Source organism: Lichenostomus cassidix, chromosome Z (genome assembly GCF_008360975.1).
Source record: "Lichenostomus cassidix isolate B80296 chromosome Z, HeHo_3.0, whole genome shotgun sequence".
Lineage (NCBI taxonomy): Eukaryota > Metazoa > Chordata > Aves > Passeriformes > Meliphagidae > Lichenostomus > Lichenostomus cassidix.
The window spans coordinates 505,159-524,496 of record NC_139511.1 but is presented as its reverse complement, the minus strand read 5'-3'; the positions used below and the strand labels follow the sequence as shown (position 1 = coordinate 524,496).

The 19,338-nt window shown below is 53.4% G+C and overlaps 3 protein-coding genes across 7 annotated transcripts; all 3 read left to right on the top strand.

The window, feature by feature from the left end:
• Positions 1 to 28: 28 nt before the first annotated feature.
• LOC146424190 (uncharacterized) lies at positions 29 to 2,772 on the top strand. 3 transcript variants are annotated; one of them, XM_085041791.1, is made up of 2 exons: positions 29 to 1,438; positions 1,578 to 2,772. In XM_085041791.1, the coding sequence occupies exon 2, from the start codon at positions 1,649 to 1,651 to the stop codon at positions 2,720 to 2,722; it is 1,074 nt and encodes a 357-aa protein (XP_084897917.1). In that variant the 5' UTR covers positions 29 to 1,438; positions 1,578 to 1,648; the 3' UTR covers positions 2,723 to 2,772. The 3 variants fall into 3 exon arrangements, with proteins under 3 accessions (XP_084897917.1, XP_084897915.1, XP_084897916.1); XM_085041789.1 differs by having other exon boundaries at positions 1,550 to 2,772; XM_085041790.1 differs by having other exon boundaries at positions 1,514 to 2,772.
• A 1,538-nt stretch (positions 2,773 to 4,310) lies between these two features.
• On the top strand, positions 4,311 to 6,162 carry EXOSC5 (exosome component 5). 3 transcript variants are annotated; one of them, XM_085042319.1, is made up of 7 exons: positions 4,311 to 4,402; positions 4,463 to 4,556; positions 4,665 to 4,778; positions 5,401 to 5,522; positions 5,617 to 5,757; positions 5,824 to 5,913; positions 5,999 to 6,162. In XM_085042319.1, exons 1-7 carry the CDS (start codon positions 4,391 to 4,393, stop codon positions 6,089 to 6,091), a joined length of 666 nt encoding a protein of 221 aa, XP_084898445.1. In that variant the 5' UTR covers positions 4,311 to 4,390; the 3' UTR covers positions 6,092 to 6,162. The 3 variants fall into 3 exon arrangements, with proteins under 3 accessions (XP_084898445.1, XP_084898448.1, XP_084898444.1); XM_085042322.1 differs by having other exon boundaries at positions 4,387 to 4,396; XM_085042318.1 differs by lacking the exon at positions 4,311 to 4,402 and having other exon boundaries at positions 4,432 to 4,556.
• Positions 6,163 to 7,255: 1,093 nt separating this feature from the next.
• On the top strand, positions 7,256 to 8,874 carry EMC4 (ER membrane protein complex subunit 4). The gene is made up of 5 exons (XM_085042323.1): positions 7,256 to 7,401; positions 7,512 to 7,611; positions 8,067 to 8,220; positions 8,530 to 8,690; positions 8,795 to 8,874. The coding sequence occupies exons 1-5, from the start codon at positions 7,328 to 7,330 to the stop codon at positions 8,828 to 8,830; spliced, it is 525 nt and encodes a 174-aa protein (XP_084898449.1). The 5' UTR covers positions 7,256 to 7,327; the 3' UTR covers positions 8,831 to 8,874.
• The last annotated feature ends 10,464 nt before the right edge of the window (positions 8,875 to 19,338 follow it).

Below are 19,338 nucleotides of genomic sequence, written 5' to 3'. Positions count from 1 at the left end.
GGAAAAAAGTCAAACCAAAACAAGTTTGGGTGATGCACATTTTCATTTCTTATTGCTTACAGCCAGTTTAGTGACAGAAAACACATGTTTATCCACCCTGACCTTGGATTAATGCTATTAAAGACTCTGGATTTGTCCCCTTTCAAGGGACAGTTGTAGTCTTTTCATCTCTAGGTATTTAATTTGGAAGGGGGGAAATTTCTCCCCTAAACCCAAAATTCTGTTACAGCTATACTTATTACAGCAAAGTCAAAATGCCTTTGGCTGTTGACTATCATTAACCCTTTCCCTCCTTTCTGGGGTGCTTTGGATGGGCTGTTCCTGGGGTGCCTGCAGTGCAAGTAACAATAAGGCATGAAATATTGATTTTTATCTTGCAAGCACACCCCCACCCTCCTTTGTTGTATCTTTACAGCTTTCTTTACAGTAGCTCCAGGTAATAGCAGCTGCTGTGTTGGCCTTTTCCTTGTTAGGGCAGAATTCCATACTCACCTGGTGAATTCCACCTGGCACTGTGACGTACAGAGTGCAGAGCTGTTGTGCAAAACTTCTCACATGAAAACACCACCTGTGCACACACAAAAACCCCATTATTCTGTTTGAAGGCTGAATGTCTTGCAGTGCCAGTGCTGCCCTATTAAAGGCAGTGCCCAAATAGCAACCCATCAGGTGAGGCCAGGGGCAGGGCTGGCAGCACGGGCAGGTGCAAGAAAGTGTCACTGCTGTGGCCACCCAGCCAGCTCTGCTCCCTCAGCAATGTCCCAGTTACCAGGTGGGGAAGGGAGACCTGACCTTCAGGTGGGGTGATTTAGGAGCATCCCCAGAAGGAAGGGTGCCTGTGCTTCCTGGGTGTGGCCAGAGAACTGAAACAGCTGTGGGTGCCTTTGGGGAGCCCCCGTGCTCATGCTGGAAGCACCCAGCCCTGTCTCTGTGCTCAGCTGTGACAGGGGGTGGGCTCGGGGCTGGCAGTCCCCACCAGGCTCTCCCTCATCGGGGGACCTGGGCAAGGGTTAGGGACATGAATGCAGGTGGCTGAGAGCTTAAACACAAGAAGCAGATTTTCCTTCTTCCTCTGATGCCTGCAGGGGCCAACATCCCATTGCAATGTCACCTGGTTGTGGAGGGTGACAAACCAAGTGGCTGGCTGCAACATCACGGAGGGATGTGTTGTGATGTCACATCTCTCGTGATTGTATTTGGGCACCAGCAGGGCCAACGTGCCTCAAGCTGGGATTGCTGCTGAGCAAGGCTGCAAGGCCTGGAGGGCTGAGCCTGGCGTCTCCCAGAGCTGTGTGGTGGGTTGGGGACTGCCACTGGGAATTCTCTGCCCACCCTGGAGCCGTCACTCCATGTCCCCAGCCCTGCCTTGTCCAGGCAGCCAGCACTGTGGTGCTTTCACCACCAGAGCTGAGTTCTGTGGGGAAATGTTCCTCAAGGGGTATCAGTGGGGTGGAGGAGCAGGGAGGGTGTCCTCGAGGGGCCTGGGCTTTTCTTCCTCCCCTCCTCGCCCCAGGACAGCCAGTGGCCATGGCCTCTGTCCATTCTGCAGCATGTGACACCCTTTGGAAACACTACAGAGTCACGGAATCATCAAGGCTGGAAGAGACCTTCAAGATCCCCAGGCCCAGCACCAGCTCCAGTGCCAGCAATGGGGAACATGCTGCTCCCAGCTCTCTCGGCGCCGCCGCCCGTGAGCAAGGCCACGCAGACGGAGTGGAAGTGCCCCGTGTGCCGCAGCGTGCTGGTCAACAGCGACGCGGTGCCCTGCGGCCACCAGTTCTGCATGAGCTGCCTGCTGCGCCACGCGGCCGCCAGCCCCACGTGCCCGCTGTGCTCCAGCCCCCTGCTCAGTGTCCGCTTCTCGGTGCTGAGACACAACGACTTCCTGCAGTGCATCATCAACCCGCCCGGCGCGCCGCTGCCGCTGGGCAGCTGGGCTCGGAGAGGTGTGTTCCGCCTGATGCCCACCCGCCCGCAGCGCTGCGCCGCGCAGGGAGCGCCGTGCCCGCCTGAGCCGGTGGCTGCGGGCCCGGAGGCCTCGGAGGGCTTCCCGTCTGACCTCTGGGTCGAGCTGCTGCACGGGCAGGAGCACCTCCTGGACCCGGTGCGGCCGTGGCTGCGGCAGAGCCTGGACGCGATCTACGGCCCGCAGTGGTGGGAGGCCAGGCAGGTGGAGAGCATCACCCTGTCCACGCTGTGCATCTGCGGCCCGGAGAGGGAGGTGCTGACCTACATGCTGGAGAGATACCTCAGGGAATACACAGCGCCGCTGATCCACGGCCTCATCCACATCACCATGCACCAGTGCAGAGACGCCTGGCTGCTGCGGCGCGCCCAGGCTGCCCTGGAGGAGGGCGAGAGCGCTGGGGCCACCGCCAGCCCCTTGCCGGCCTGGATCCCGAGCCCCGTCCCGGCTCCCGGCCTGGAGAGCCAGGCTCCCAGCCCCGACCCTGCGGGGCCCGGCGCGGCAGAGCAGCCCAGCGCACCAGAGCCCGCCCAGCCCGGGGGGCTCAGCTGGCCCCCGTTCGCACCCGCTGCTGCCCAGCAGGACCGGCCCCCGGAGGTGCCCCAGGAGGACACGGCGGCCGCAGGTCCCTCCAGGCCCCGGCGGCGCAGCCGGCACCGGACCCGGAACCGGCGGATCCAGCGCACTCACAGGAGGAGAGCCCCCAGGTGCCGGCGCGCTGCGAGGTCCAGGAGGAGGAGACCAAAGAGGAGATAAAAGATTCCAGGCTTCAAAAGGCTGGAATAAAAGGCTACTTCCTTCACAAAGTCTTGCTCCCCCTTCTCCTGGAACCCTTTCCCCTCATCCCCATGCCCACCATCAGCCAAGCCCACAGCCCTGGGAGATCCTCTGTGAAACCATGTGGAAGTGACTTGTGCAGGAAAAGATTCTTGCGTTGTTTTCCCAGCTAAGCTTCCCGTCCCCTTTCGGATCCCTTCAGTCAGTTTCCGTGATGGGAAGGCATCAATTCTTTCCCAACAGGGAATTGTCCAGGAGCCCCTCTAAGGGCAGGGAAACCAAAGGGAAAAAGATGATGTCCCGAGGTCGCTCCCACGGTGAAGCAGCCTCTGCTCAGATGTGGAGCTGTTTAAGGATGCTCTGGGCAGCTCTCAGACTGTGGGATGTGCATTGAGACAGGGAAAAAGGCAGGCACAGGCTGGTAGTGAGGGCAGGATGAGGTTGGGAGGGCCTCGGGGGCTGGTGGGGTTTTTCCCAGAGGGATCACGGGTGGCAGGAGAAGGAGGTGCTGGGAGGTTTGGCGCTGTCCTTCAGCCCCACCCAGGCTCCCAGAGGTGGCACCCGGGGGTGGGTCCGTGTCCCGGGAACCCCTCATTCATGTGCTGGCCAGGGCTGGATCCTGTGTGGAAATACTTAAAGGTAACAGTGCCACGGGCGGATTTCCCTGCCAGCCCGGCCCTACAGCCCCGCGCAGCAGAGGGTGTCCCTGTCCCACAGCCCCAGGGAGCACTCTGGCTTCGGGCAAGGTGCCTCTGGAGCGGAACCAGAGGGAGATGTGTACAGACAAACTGCGAGCGCTGCTGGCAGACAACGCCACGTACTGATGGGTGAAAGAGGCCTTGGGAGGAACCATAAATTCCAGAGGAATTACATAAATTGACACAGACTGATACTCAGCCAGGGCCGTGCTAAATCCCAGGACTTGGATAAAAAGAACAGAGACACAAAAATGTGGGCAAAGGGAATTCACGGTAGAAGGGGTTCTGCATTGGGCGATGCAGGAAATCTGCACCTCTCAGTTCCTCATGGGGAAAGAGAGGGAAATGCGGCCAGGAAATTAGGATATAAAGCAGGCTGCGTCCTCTAACAATCTGAGAGACCCCACCGGAAACTGCCCCATGCCCTCTCCCTTTATTCATGAATTATTAATGACTTATCCCGCTCCGAGCCCGGGACTGCTCAGGGCCTCAGCAAGGGCCGTGTCGGACCGGCGGCCCGCACTGCCTGAGCCTCGCTGTCGCGGGGTTTGTCCCTGCTGTCCCTCCCGCTGTCCCCGAGCTGTCCCCGAGCTGTCCATTCACTCCCGCTGTCCCTCCCGCTGTCCCTCCCGCTGTCCCTCCCGCTGTCCCCGAGCTGTCCCCGAGCTGTCCCCGAGCTGTCCATTCACTCCCGCTGTCCCCGAGCTGTCCCCGAGCTGTCCCCGAGCTGTCCCCGAGCTGTCCATTCACTCCCGCTGTCCCTCCCGCTGTCCCTCCCGCTGTCCCCGAGCTGTCCCCGAGCTGTCCCTCCCGCTGTCCCCTCACGCCGCTCCCGCCCCGCCCACCCGCACGGTATCGCGAGAGCGAGGACAAGTGGCGAGCCCGGCGCTGATTGGCCGGCCCGGGACCCGGAAGCGGAAGCGGCGAGGAGTGTCGGGAGGCGGCGGCGATGGCGGTGGAGGCGATGGCGGTGGAGGCGATGGCGGTGGAGGCGATGGCGGTGGAGGCGATGGCGGTGGAGGCGGCGGGGCCGGGCGGGCAGTGCCGCTTGCGGCCCTTCTCCTGCGAGCTGGGGCTGCTCTCGCGGCCCGACGGCTCGGCCACCTTCCTGCAGGGTCTGTGGGGCTCCTCCTCCCGGGCATCCCCTTCCCGTCCGTTCCTGCAGGGTGGCTCCCGCTCCCCGGTGTCCGCTCCGCACCGTGACCGCTCCTCTCTGTGTGCAGGTGACACCTCGGTGCTGGCGGGGCTCTACGGCCCTGCGGAGGCCAAAGTCAGCAAGGAGCTGCCGGACCGGGCGGCGCTGGAGGTGCTGCTGCGCCCCAAGGTGGGGCTGCCAGGTGAGGACCCTCCGTCCTGCCCTTGTCCCCAGACAGGTTCTTTCCCTCAGAGTGAAGGAGTCGAGGTATTTGCTTTATTTAGAGCTCTTCATGTACATTTTGCTGGGTGAGAAATCCACAACTCCAGCATGAGAACCATCAAACCCCTCCGCTATTTACACATTTTAGCAAACAAGGGTGCTAATGTTCATTTGCTACAAACAACAGAGTTCTCTCGTTAATGAGCGTTCCCCCTTCTGTTGGTTAATGACGCTAATCAGTGCCATGCTCAGCGTGCCCTGGTTTGGCCAGGGGCTCTCTTGGCTCAGCTGCCAGGAGCTGCCCTGCTGCCAGCAGTGTTCCCCACCAGAGCTGATCAGCACAGCTGCCGAGCTCTCTTTAGGAGCTTCTCCCTTGTCTTGGCAGTTCTGCCCGATGTCCTTGTCCATAAGCTCTGTGCAGCTAACCCTCCACAAGGCACTTCCAGCAGCCAGGAGTTTGTCTGTGCGGTGCCTGCTCACCGCTGGGAGCTCGGGGGCTGCTCAGGCTCGGGGATTAAATCTCCTTTCGCTGGCCTGAAAGCGCACAGAGCTCAAACAGCAGAGGGGGCTGCTGGGGAGCTGTGACGCGGTGTGTCGTGCAGGTGTGCTGGAGCGCAGCCGGGAGCAGCTGCTGCGGCAGACGTGTGAGGCTGTGGTTCTGGGGGTGCTGCACCCGCGCACGGCCATCACCCTGGTGCTGCAGGTGCTCAGCGACGCCGGCTCCGTATCCTTCCCTCCGGGGGGCAGGGGGGCTCGCAGGGCGGGCTGGGGAAGGGCGGCTCGGAGCTGTTGGTGCTGTGTGTCCCTTGACACCCCAGCTGCTGTCCTGCTGCCTGAACGCCGCCTGCATGGCGCTGCTGGACGCGGGGCTGCCCCTCGCCGCCCTCTTCTGCGGCGTCACCTGCGCCCTGCAGCCCGACGGCACCATCCTGCTGGACCCCACAGCCCGGCAGGAGCAGGTGAGCCCCGGGGGGAGCCCCGCTCTCTGCGTGCCCCCCGAGCCCCGCTGACCCCTGTCCCCGCAGGAGGCGCGCGCCATCCTCACCTTCGCCATCGGCAGCAGCGGCAGGAAGGTGCTGATGGCCACCACCAAGGGCAGCTGCTCTGTGGACGAGGTGAGGCAATCTCGGGGGGTCTGGGGGTGCGGGATTGCCTCCCGGGGGGACCCTCACACCCACCATTCACCCCTGGTCCCTGCAGATGCAGCAGTGCCTGGCCGCAGCTCAGCGTGCTGCTGACACCATCTTCCAGTTCTACCGTGACTCCGTGTGCCGCCGCTACTCCAAGTCCTGACCTGGGGACATCCCGTGGGCAGCTGGACTGGCCTGGACCCCCAGCAGTCAGTAAAGGACCTTTTTTACCTCTGCTCTGCCTCTTGAGTCCATCCAGTGCTGCAGGGGCCACGACAGCAGCTCCTGACACCCACAGAGTGGGGCACACACGGGGATGGGCCGGGGGATGCATGTTTTGGTACCCCTGGCTCCTGAGACACCCAAAGTGGGGGACGCGCCTTGGGACACCCAACATGGCTGGACACCCAACATGGCGTCCCATCTGGGTACAGGTTACCAGGCACGTGCCGGTACACCCAACATGGCGGCTCCCGGGAGCCGCGCTCCCGGCAGACACTCGGCGGTACACCAAAGATGGCGACGCAGCTGGTCAAATGGCACTAGCAGCTGCGCTGTGACCTTCCGAGCATGGCGGCGCGGGGTGTTGCATACACCGGTGCCTTCCTGGGCGGGGCTTGACCAATAAGAAAGCGAACTGGGAAGGATCACGTGCTCGGGGTGGGCACGTGGTGCTGGCGCGAGTCCGTGCCCGTGTAGGAAGCTGTGGGAGGCAGTGGGGATCGCTGAGGGGCGATAACGGGGGCGTGGGTGAGCAGTAACGGGGAGCAGGTGAGGGTGGAGAGGCAGTAATGGGGGCATGGGGGTGAGGGGCAATAACGGGGTGTGTGAGGGGGCAGTCAGGGGGCAGTGGTGGTGAGGGCAGTAACGGGGGGCAGTGAGGGGTGAGGGCAACGGGGACAGTGAGGGGTGTGAGGGGCAGTAACGGGGTGGCGAGGGGTGAGGTTGGTAACTGGGGGCAGTGAGGGGTGTGAGGGGCAATAACGGGTGCGATGGAGGAACAGCGGCTGGCAGTGGGGAACATGGGGCGGAGTAGCAGGGTTCCGTGGGGATATGGGGGCAGCAACGGGGGCACAGTTTGGGTCAACAAGGGGGTGCAGCGGGATAAGGGGGAAGATGTGGAAAGGGGCCGCAATCAGGGAGTGCTGATTCCAACAAGGAAAAAACCTAAAATAACTAATCAAAACAAACAAGAAAACCCCACACGAAACCATGCCTCCCTCCACTTAGAAAAAAACAAACCAACCAAAAACAAAAAAAAACCCCAGGAAAACACCCCAGTAAATCAGAGGAAGCGGCGCTAGAACTTTGGGGATAAAAACACGAAACGAGGGAGAGCGGCGTGAGGGGTGGGGTCACGTGACTCGGCACGTGCCCGCCCACGTGACTCGGCGCGGCAATGGCGGCGGCAGCGGCGCTCCGGAGCCGCCGGTTCAAGTGGTCGCTGGATCTGGGCGCGGCGCCGGGGGGACGGTGAGGCGCGGGGGGACGGTGAGGCCCGGGGGCTAGGGGTCCCGGGGGCTAGGGGTCCCGCGCACGTCGGGACACCGAGAGCTCCCGCTCACCAGCTCCCCTGTCCCCAGGCCCCGCGGAGCCGCCGAAGGCCGCGGCCCGCTCGGGTTCGCCGACCGGCAGCTGGGGGAGGGCGGCGTCCACGAGAGCGACAAGATCCTCATGGAGAAGGTGGGAGGGAGCGGGGGATACCCGGCAGCGGCGGTGGGGTGGGTGGGGCCTGCCCCGGCACTCCCCGCAGCCCGGACACCTCTACGGGGGCGATCAGTGCCGTCAGTGCCCCACGGGGGTGGGCTCTGCCCCGGGCTCCTCACACCCCCGCCCGCCGTGCGGTGACTCCCGGCCCAGGTCCCCCCGAGTCCCGGGTCCCCGTGGGGATGGTCCCTGTCCCGTATGCACGGGTGCCCCACGCGCCGGACGCCTGTAGCGGGGCGGTCCCTGCCCCGGGTGCCCCGTGGGCGGTGATCCCCGCGGGTTCCCCGCACCCCGCGCTCCCCATGGGGGTGGTCCCTGCCCCGGGCGTGCGGGTGTTCCCCCGGGCCCCGGACACCTGTGACGCGTGCTCCCCGCCCTGGGTCCCCCAAATGCCGAGTCCCCACACCCGTCCCGGCCTCCTGTCGTTGCAGCGCTGCTGGGACGTGGCTCTGGCGCCGCTGAAGCAGATCCCCATGAACCTGTTCATCATGTACATGGCCGGCAACACGATCTCCATCTTCCCGGCCATGATGGTCTGCATGATGGGCTGGCGCCCGCTGCAGGCCCTCATGTCCCTGTCTGCCAGTGAGTGCAGCCCCCACGCGTGGGGACGGCCCTGGGGCCACACAGACCCAAGGTCCCCTTGGATTTCCCACAGGCCCCTGGACATCCCACAACCCCCAAGACTCCACACAGCCCCCCAGGTCTCCCACAGCCCCATGGAGCACCAGATGTCTCCCACAGCCACCCCCTGAGAGTCACCTCCGTGTCATTCTCCCCTGCCCAGCACTCCCCCCATGATGCTGCCCACCCCCATAATCCCCAGTGCCCCCTGTGCCAGCTCAGTGGCCTGGGGATCACTGGCAGGCACCCCAACTCCCTCTGTCCCCCCAGCGCTGAAGGCCCTGGAGAGCTCGAGCCGGCGGGCACTGCAGGGGCTCGTGTTCCTGGTGGGCAACGGGCTGGGGCTGGCACTAGCCCTCTACAAGTGCCAGGCCATGGGGCTGCTGCCCACCCGCCCCTCCGACTGGCTGGCTTTTGTCACTCCCCCGCAGGTGAGCCCGGGGCTCCTGGGGACACCCCTGCAGGGTCAGGGGTCCTGGGGTTGGACACCAGGGTCTCACCACTCACCCCCTTCCTCTCCCTCCTCTCTTGGCAGCGAATGGAGTTCACTGGGGGGGGCCTGATCTTGTGACCCCCGGCACCTATCCACCAATAAAGGCGATGGCAGGATGGTGACATCATTTTTGGGGAGAATTCCGGGGGTTTGGGGACTCAGCCCAAGGCAGCACTGGGTTGGGGTGAACCAAAAGGTGTTGATTGAGCTGTACTGGAAGCACTGGGAGCACACTGGGATGGCACTGAACTCTGTAGCCCTGGGAACCTTGGGACCTGTAGTGGGAGCACTGGGAACTTTGTGGCCTTTACTGGGAGCGTGTTGGGAGCCTTGGGGGCTGTACTGGGGAGTGCCCTGGAGCTACACTCAGAGCCACAGGACCCATCTTGGAGGGCATACTGGGGACACTGGGAGTGCACCTGGGGCCCATGTGGGGAGAGCTGCAGCCCAGGGCTGGCTCTGTACTGGGAACATGGGATCATGCCAGGGTCTTGGTTTGGCTGTAGGTCATGCTGGTGTCATACTGAGAGCACTGGGGCCATGCTGGGATCCTGCCTGAGGAGCTGTGGCTCAGACTGGTGTTACACTGGGAGTGCTGCTGGTATATTGGAAACACTGGGGCTGTGGCAGCCCATACTGGGATTGTGCCTGCAGAGCTGTGGGTCACACTGGCATTGTACTGGGAGCACTGGGCCCACACTGGGACGGTGGTGGGTGTGCCCATAGTGCTGGTTTCTGCCACATTTCACTATTTTACTCTAGTGTTTCCCCATTTTTACTGTTTTTCTCATCACTTCTTGCTCATTTATTGCCCCATTTTTTCCCTTTACCCTTGTTCTTTCATACATTTTTTCCCATTGTTGCAGTAATTTCTTTCAATATTGGTCCCAGTAGAGCCCAAAGCTCTGCTTTCCAGTATGAACCAGTGCCTCCCAGTATGGCCTAGTGCCCTCTCCAGGACTTTGAGTATGATCCAGGACTCCAGGATATATTTAGCACGGCCCAAAGCCCAATTTCAGTATATCCCACGAGTTCCCAGTGCCCTTCCACGCCACCCCAGTCTCCCCAGTGGCACCACAGCCACACTGGGGGGCCGAGGATAGGGCAGGGCCTCCTTCTGGTGTAATCAGAGGAAACATATGATGTCACACCTCACTTAGGTGACCTGGCTGTGGCGTGTCCTGGGATGTCATTGGACATGGTAGCCCCAGCATGCCCTTTCCTGATGGCCACACCACCCATGTGAGGCCCCTTGGCCAATGCAGCCCCACCCCTTTCCCAAAGGCCTCCCCATGCACTCATCCCGGTTGGAAAATCCCTCCCAGCCCATCAGCCTGTGCCCAATGGCCACCTTGTCCCCAGCCCAGAGCACTGAGTGCCACAGCCAGCAATTCCTGGGGCACCTGTGTTGCCCGAACCGAGGAAACACAAAACAACCGAAGTTATTTTATGCGGTGCTTTATTGAGGGCCCTGGGGACCTGAGGACTAATGTCCAAAGTCAGAGCCCCAAACCTGCTACAAATCACTGAGTATATATATGTTTTCTTTCCAAATTGCTTCATCTTAACTAATTTGATTTCTAGACACATCTACCTGATTTATGATTACATTGTGACTTTGTTTTTCGTTAACTGAACATTCTTTATCATCATTAATCTACTACACCCTATTAGATAAGTCACACACTCCACTTAGCATATTACTTAAATAAACAAACTGTTCTATAGCTACATTCCTTAGACAAGTCTTTCTCCCCTCATCAGTATGCTCTATTGATCCTTTTGATCGCTACTGGCAACTTCGCTACACAACAGTGTTTACACTCAGGCCTACTGATCCCTCCAAGCCTTAGCATGACTACTACTAAAGTTTTTATTCATAGTTTTGCAACAAGTCCCCCCTTTTGAGCATTCTTCAATTTCTAAGTTGCAAGGATGCTCAAATCTCAAAGTCTTTCTTCTCTATTTGCTGGAGGAGGTGTGGAAGACGTTGCATTCCTGGTCATTGCATTGATCAGCCTTCGGGTATGTAGGCGCTCCCTTCTAATGGTTCCTAAAATACATTTATAAACTCCAAAAATAATTAGAATCAAAATCAAAAACATTATCGCATACTGAATCACCGATGATATCCATCCAGACACCTGGAGTCCTAAAGAGCTAAACACTTCTCTAATCCAATTATGTTCTGCTTCCCTTTCGAGATCTTTTGTTTTGTCTTCTATTTGTTTTAATTGTGAAATGTCCTTTTCCACATCAATAGTTACATTTGGGATATGGATGCAACAATGATCAATTCTCTGGCTCAAATATCCACACACTCCATGTTCCTTCAGTAAGAGCATGTCAAGAGCCATTCTATTTTGTAATGTCATTCTTGTGGTAGCCTGTAACTGAATATTGAAATCTTTAAATCCTTTCTTAGTGGCTGCTGCCAATCTTTCAGTCTGCCCCATTAGTTTGTAGAGCATATCCCTGTTCCGATATGAAGCTACAGGTGCAAACAAGGATTCCAAAGCCCACCCGAATTTAACTCCACTGGTTGGCTCATGCCATTCGTTTTCATCATCCAAGTCTCGTTTAGTCCTAGCTGATTGTCGAGTCAAATTAGACTGTTTCCAAAACGGACATAAGGTCGGAATTTCTAAAGTAATTTGTGTGACAGGCCCATCTATTGGCATATGGGTGGTCCATTTTCCATGCCCCATAACCCAAACTAGGTTTCCTGGACTTCTGATAGTAGTAGATTTACAACTGATGTTTCTCTTCCCATTTTTATCTCCTTGAATTTGGTCTGTAATTGTGTGGTTGTATCCTCGACATTCACATCCCCATTTTAGCAAGACTCTTACTGGTACGAGCCCTATTTTATCTTTTGGTGTGTCACATGTGATTACTTGGGTACAATTCCAAATGTCTTTTTGGTCCCTCTTCTCCCGTCTGGTAGTCTGGAGGTTCATTACCTCAGTGTAAGTCTGGTTTTTACTTCCTGTCCATTGTATGCACCAATTAACTTGTCCTAAGTAGCTATATGTTTCTAAAAGGCTTGGTCCCCAAATTGTTCCCCATTCGTCTTCTAAAGACTGGGTCTGGGTAACATTTTGACAGACTTCTTCCTCTCTAATCTTTTGTTCCTTGAGAGTTACTTTGTTACACGGTTCTGAAACAGGCCCCTGAAACAACACACTTATTACCTCTTGATGTTGTCAGCCATGCATAATATCCTGGCATCTGCCTGCATTGGTGTTCAGTAACCTTCCGGACCAACATACAACCCTCTTTCCAGTCATAGTACTCATTAGGAACCAATCTACAGCTCCAAGTTACATTTACATATGCCTCAGGCAAATCAGTGACGGGAACTATTCCCCATGGAATTGGTTCTCCCGCTGCTCGAGGCAGAGGTAAACAAGCAGTGATTTTAGAAACATTCTGCATTTCTCCAAAGTCTCGAATTAGACCTACAATTAAGTTTTCTTGTTCTGGGTTATGGTGAAAAACCCAGGTTTTATTTCCAATTTCAACATCTCTAATTCTTCTTTTATTTATTCGTGCCCTAGTAAGGGATACCAAAGTCACAGCGTGTGTCCACCATGCATCTTGGGCAATCCAACACCAATATGTCCCTTCATCCTCTGGTTGAACATCCTGTATCACTAAAGTTAACATGCCTCCTGATCGCTTCTCTAATTGGTATTTCCCCCCTTCCTGGACATTTCCTTTCTTAAACCACCATCCGAACTCAGAGAAAACAATTCCACGCTCTGGTTGGCAAACTAAAACTACAGAAGCACCACGGACCGCCTGGTAAATTCCATGGGTAGGTCTTAACCCATCCATTAGATGACTTTTTCCTTGTACTTCTCTCTTCCCGTACCCCATCATAGAACCACAACTTATCACACAGAGATATAATCCCTCATTTTTCCCTACACGTGCCTGAGTATCATTTAACCATCCAATTCCACTATCGCTTCCTGCCTGCAGGTCACTCTTTCCTTCCGGCCTTTCCCACATTATCTGTCTAGCTAATTTCCACCAAGTAACCGTGAACATGCTGCTACATTCATGTTGGGCTGTGAATGAGCAATTTATTTTTGAGGGTGGACCATCCCACATGTCAACTAATGCTTGGTAAGGTGAGACTTTTATTGCCGAGTTGCTTTGCCATGTCATAACCCCTAGTGCGATTCGTTTATAATCAAAACTCCACCTAATTTTTACCAGACATGTATATATCCCAGCACTTTCCATGCTAACGTTGGTAAGCTGTAATGTGGTATTGCCTCTTTGTGTGTCCCTATCCCAAAATGTACTATTGATAACATTAGTGAGTGTTTGCTCTTTCCTCCAATATGTACTTATCTCATCGACTCCAGCTCCCTGGTCATCAGTGATTTCACAAGTCAAGTTTACAGTCATTCCTTCCATTGCTCCGATTACAGGATCTGAAACAGTGACAAGTACATGTTCATCAACGGGTAATATTTTTAGCATAACCAGAAATACAGCAATTACAATTTTCATTTTGCTCGTAAAATCAATCGCGTGGGGGACACGACTTGGGATTCCCACTGAGTTGGCATCTTCTTGACTCGCGTGTAATGTATCCAGGAGTCGATTCCGGCCACTTTGATTGCTGTGAATGTTGTTAATATCACCTGATACGGGCCGTCCCATGATTCTCTCAGTGGGTCTGTGAACCAGTTCTTCACGTATACTTGGTCTCCTGGTTGAACATCATGCACAGGATTTTCCAGTGGAAGAGGTCTGTTCCACTGCAGGGTTCCACGCAAGGCACTGAGAACTCTATGCAGAGAAACAACATAATTATATACTGCCTGATCCCCTACCACATGCGGGTCTCCTTTTAAAATAGTTGCCTGGTAAGGTTTTCCATATAGTATCTCATAGGGGCTCACGCCTAACCTTTCCCTTGGCTTAATTCTAATTCGGAGGAGAGCAAGTGGCAAAGCCTGAGGCCATTGTATTTTGGCTTCTTGACAGATTTTCTTAATTTGGCCCTTTAAAGTTTGATTCATTCTTTCTACTTGCCCACTAGATTGCGGTCTCCAAGGAGTATGGAGATTCCAAGCAATATCTAACATCCGTGCTACATCCTGCACAATATTAGCAATGAAGTGAGGACCCCTATCTGATGACAACCCCAAAGGTACTCCAAATCTGGGTATTATCTCTTTCAAGAGAGTTTTCACTACTTCTTTTGCCTGATTAGTCCTACATGGAAAGGCCTCTGGCCACCCTGAAAAAGTACACACATACACCAGGATATATTTATACCCTTGTGCTTTGGGTAATTCTGAAAAATCCACCTGCCAATAATCTCCCGGTTCTGGTCCTACTTGTAATTTTCCCATCTGAATCTGTTTCCTGACAATAGGATTATTCTTTAAACAGACTGGGCACATTGCATTCACCCGTTTTGCCAACGTTAACATCTGATTGGAAATTATTTCATTCTTCAAAAATTTTACCAATGCTTCTGCTCCCCAATGACTTTTGTTATGTTCAGCTATGAGGATGGCTTTCATTATCTGTATGGGAACAACTACTTGTCCTGTATTGGTTGTGTACCATCCTGTTGCTCCTTTCCGAGCTTTCAATAACATGGCTGGTTTCTCATCATCCTGTGAATACTTTGGAGCTTGTTGCATATAAGGTGTAACAGGGTTTACCTTAGTTGGTATGAGAGCCATCTGAGTCCATACTTGACGAGCTGCCTGCTTTGCAGTTACATCTGCTAAATGATTACCTTGGTAGATTTTTCCTTCTTCATTCCGATGTCCCTGGACATGCATAACGGCCACTCGCTCTGGTCGGTGTACAGCATCCAACAATGCTAACACTTCTGTGCGATGTTTTATTACAGCCCCTTGGGAATTAAGAAGTCCTCTTTCTTTCCATAGTGCTCCGTGAACATGCACCACACCAAAGGCATACTTGGAATCAGTCCAAATATTTACCGTTTTCCCAGTGCTCAATATCAAGGCTCGAGTGAGTCCAATGATCTCAGCCTTTTGGGCTGACGTACCTGGTGGCAGGGCTTGTGCCTCCACAACTCGAGTAACTGTAACCACTGAATATCCCACATACCTGGTACCGTTTTCCATAAAACTGGAACCATCGGTAAATAATTCCCAGTCTGGAGCATCCAGGGGTTCATCCTTCAAATCCGGTCGGCTCGAATAAACTTGTTCAATCACTTCCCCACAGTCATGGGAGAGCTCATGTTCTTCCATCTCACTGTGGAGGAACTCTGCTGGATTAATATGATTAGTCGTTTGGAGTTCTATGTCATCTTGTTCTCTTAGAATAGCTTGATACTGCAGCATTCTACTGGAAGATATCCAATGACCCCCCTTTTGCTCCAAGACAGCTAGTACCATGTGGGGAACATACACCGTCATTCTTTTTCCCATGGTAAGTTTCCTGGCTTCCTGAATGAGAAGTACCGTAGACGCAACGGCCCGCAAGCATGACGGCCAACCGGTACTTACAGTGTCCAGTTGTTTGGAGAAATATCCCACAGGCCTCTTCCAGGATCCCAACTTCTGGGTTAGAACTCCCAATGCTAGTTTCTGCCTTTCATTCACATATAATTGAAAGTCTTTGTTTAAATCTGGCAACCCCAAGGCCGGGGCTTCTTTTAATGCTTGTTTCAAATCCTGGAACGCCTTCTCCCTGTTTGGATTCCATTTCAATTGGGATTCTTTTAGAGCCTCATATAGGGGTTTTGCTATCAGGCCGAAATTCGGAATCCATAGCCTGCACCATCCAACCATTCCCAGAAAGGATCTTAACTCCTGGTGATTTCTAGGGAGTGGAATGGAGCATATAGCTTCAATTCTGTTAACCCCCAAACTTCTGAGGCCTTGTGTTAGCTCACATCCTAGGTACAGGACACTTTCTCTGACCAGTTGTACTTTTTCCTTGGATACCTTGTATCCTGCTTGCCCCAACATATTCAATAATGCAACAGTTAATCGGAGGCATACCTTCTTGTCTTCTGTGGCCAAAAGAATATCATCTACATACTGCAATACTACATAAGAATATGGAGATTCTCTCACCTGAGTCATTTTCCATTCTTCTAATTCCTTTGCCAATTGATTACCAAAGATGGTAGGGCTGTTTTTGAATCCTTGAGGCAGTCTGGTCCAGGTGAGCTGTTTCTTCCTTCCTGTCATTGGTTCTTCCCATTCAAAGGCAAAATACTTCATGCTCTCTATTGCCAGTGGGATGCAGAAGAAGGCATCCTTTAAATCAATCACAGTGAACCATTTAAATCGTTCCGATACAGATGTTAACAATGTATAAGGGTTGGCAACCACCGGGTGAATGTCTTTAACTATCTCGTTTATAGCCCTTAAATCTTGAACTAATCTATACTTACCATTTGGTTTCTTCACCGGGAATATAGGAGTATTATACTCTGATTCACATTCCTTTAATAAACCTTGCACTGTAAACTGTGCTATCAGCGGAGCTACTCCCTGCCGAGCCTCTGCTTTAATGGGATACTGTTTTATCCTAACCGGTTTAGCTCCTTCTTTTAGCTCAACTACCACCGGCTGGGCAACCTTTGATTTTCCCGGAGTTCCCGCCTCCCAAACCCAGGGTACCACTGCATGTTCAATCTCTGTTGGGATCGGTGCCGGGTCCATTTCCTTTATTGCAAATATTTTCCCGATTTCTTCATCCGGAATTTCCAATTTAACTCGACCCTGTTCAAATATAATTTTAGCATTTAATAAAGACAGCAAATCCCGTCCAAACAGAGGCTGAGGGCAGTTTGGCATATACAAAAACTGATGATCCAGTTCCTTTCCTCCGAATTTTAAATTAAGGGGTTGTAGAAAAGGCCTTTCCTCCAATTGTCCTGTAGCTCCTATTACCTGTATAGTTGTGTCACTTATGGGTCCCAACCGTTTATTTAAAACTGAGTGAGTAGCCCCTGTATCAACCATAAATTCCTGCTCCTGTCCGCCTATTTCTATTATCACCTTCAGATCCCGGTCTAGTCTGCTTTGATCCCTACAGTTTCCTAACATCATTGCCTGTGCTTGTGTCTGGGCGCCATCTACCGGCGGTACGGGGAAACCTCCCATCAACCCTACATTACTCATCCCAATCCCGTTTCTTATCGGACATTCATTCCGCCAGTGTCCGAATTGACGACAAAATGCACACTGATTAGGACCCAACTGTTCCTGTCTACCCTGGCTCATCCCTGCAACTAAAAATCCTCCTCTCCCCCGAGCGAATCCTCCCCTTCCCTGTCCAATTCCCCTTCCTCCCCTTCCCCGGCCCCTTACCCCCCCCCGAACCGCAGACTGCTGAATTACTGCAAGAATTCCGGCTTGTTGTCGTTTAGCCGTTTCCTTTTCTCTATTATTATAAACTTTCCAAGCTACCTCCAACAGCTTATCTAAGCGTCGTGTGTGTTCCCCTTCTAATTTCTGCAACTTTTTCCTAATATCCTCTTGTGACTGTCCCATAAACAACAATGCCAATTGTAACTGACCTTCTTCCTTCTCCACATCCAAACTAGTGAAACGCCGTGCTGCCTCTTTAAGTCTCTCTAAAAATGCTGAAGGGGATTCATTCTTTTCTTGTTTTATTGAGTATAGCTTAGACCAATTTAGGGTTTTAGGCATCCCAGTCCGGACGCCTTCAATCAATAATTCCTGATACCTTTTTAACCTCTGTAAACCTTCTAACTCATTTGGATCCCGCTCTGGATCATCCCCAGGGACCAATTGATCTATTGTTTCCCCCATTATCAATCGTAACCGGAGTTGTTCCCTAGCTCGTTCTTTGGTTGCTCGTAAGACCATCTCTTTTTCTGTAGAATCCATTAATGTATCTAATAACACTTGTAAATCATTCCAATCCGGATTCTGAGTTTTAATTATCATCTTCACCACCCTGGCCACCCGTTCGGGGTCCTCCCGATAACTCCCAGCTGATTGTTTCCAAATCACCAAATCCCCTGGAGAAAAAGGTACTTTAATAATAACTTTCTCACCACGGGGGCCCATGGCTTCCCTTAAGGGGGCTATCATTCGGGGTTCCTCTTGATTCCGCCTTCCCTGTCTAGTCCGTGCCGCTATGGGGTTCTTTGTATGCTTCGGGAGCTTGGGGAAGGAGTTTGGGGACGGAGGGTGACTGAGGTATGACTTACTCCAAGTCCTTCCGGGGATTGTATATTATTTTCCTCATTAGTCTCATCCTCATCAGTATCAGTATCATCTATGTCTCCCTCCCCACTTCTGCACGGCGGAGCAGAGGGAACAGGACAAGGGGGGGCAACCATTAAAGATAAATCTTCACCTTGACTAGAAAACCGTACTGCACATTTCACACAGGTTTCACGCGCTTTGCACCCAATACATTCGTTTTCATCAGTCCCTGCTTGCAACAATAGCATACCACACTCCTTTTGCCATTCTGTTTTAGACCCCAAATAACGGAACAAATCCAAATAAGGTACCTCATCCCATTTCTCATTATCCCTTAGATAATACATCAATGAATTAATTATGTTCTCATCAACAGTACCATTAACAGGCCATTCCGGTCCCCCCTCAGAAGCATAGAGAGGCCACACATGATTACAAAAATCTATCATTTTTCCTTTACTTAAGTCCTGGTAAAACCCAGCACTTTTCCATCTTCCCAGCAAGCATCCTAATGGGGTGTTCCCCGGTACTTTACCATTAGCTTGCACCAATGCTTTAAAGGTTTTAAAAGGCATCATAGCAAAACAGAAAGTAACATGCAAAGAATAACAGGTAACATGCAGAGAATACAGATTTCAACAGCACCAAGTATAGAAAGAGGACAGCAACCAAACCAACCAACTTGCCACTTCTCGTCGCCGCGAGGGGCAAGTGCTGAACCTGCGTAGCTTTCGCTCCGTCTTATGGTCAGCGCCTAGGCATCCCCAAGACGTCTATAACCCAACCCTGCGAGGTTCGCCGCCTCGTCTTATGGGCAGGTACCCAGTAGTAAACAAATAAAGCACCTTACGGGCTTACCTCCTGCAGTTGTCCGACAGGCGCGGGGGTCGGGCACGAACCGATGACTCCCCGAGAATCACCCGGTGCCGGCGTGGAGTAGATCAGGACGTGAACCGCCCCAGCCACCTTCGGAGTCCTGCCGCGGTCGCCAGAAAACTGTTGCCCGAACCGAGGAAACACAAAACAACCGAAGTTATTTTATGCGGTGCTTTATTGAGGGCCCTGGGGACCTGAGGACTAATGTCCAAAGTCAGAGCCCCAAACCTGCTACAAATCACTGAGTATATATATGTTTTCTTTCCAAATTGCTTCATCTTAACGAATTTGATTTCTAGACACATCAACCTGATTTATGATTACATTGTGACTTTGTTTTTCGTTAACTGAACATTCTTTATCATCATTAATCTACTACACCCTATTAGATAAGTCACACACTCCACTTAGCAGATTACTTAAATAAACAAACTGTTCTATAGCTACATTCCTTAGACAAGTCTTTCTCCCCTCATCAGTATGCTCTATTGATCCTTTTGATCGCTA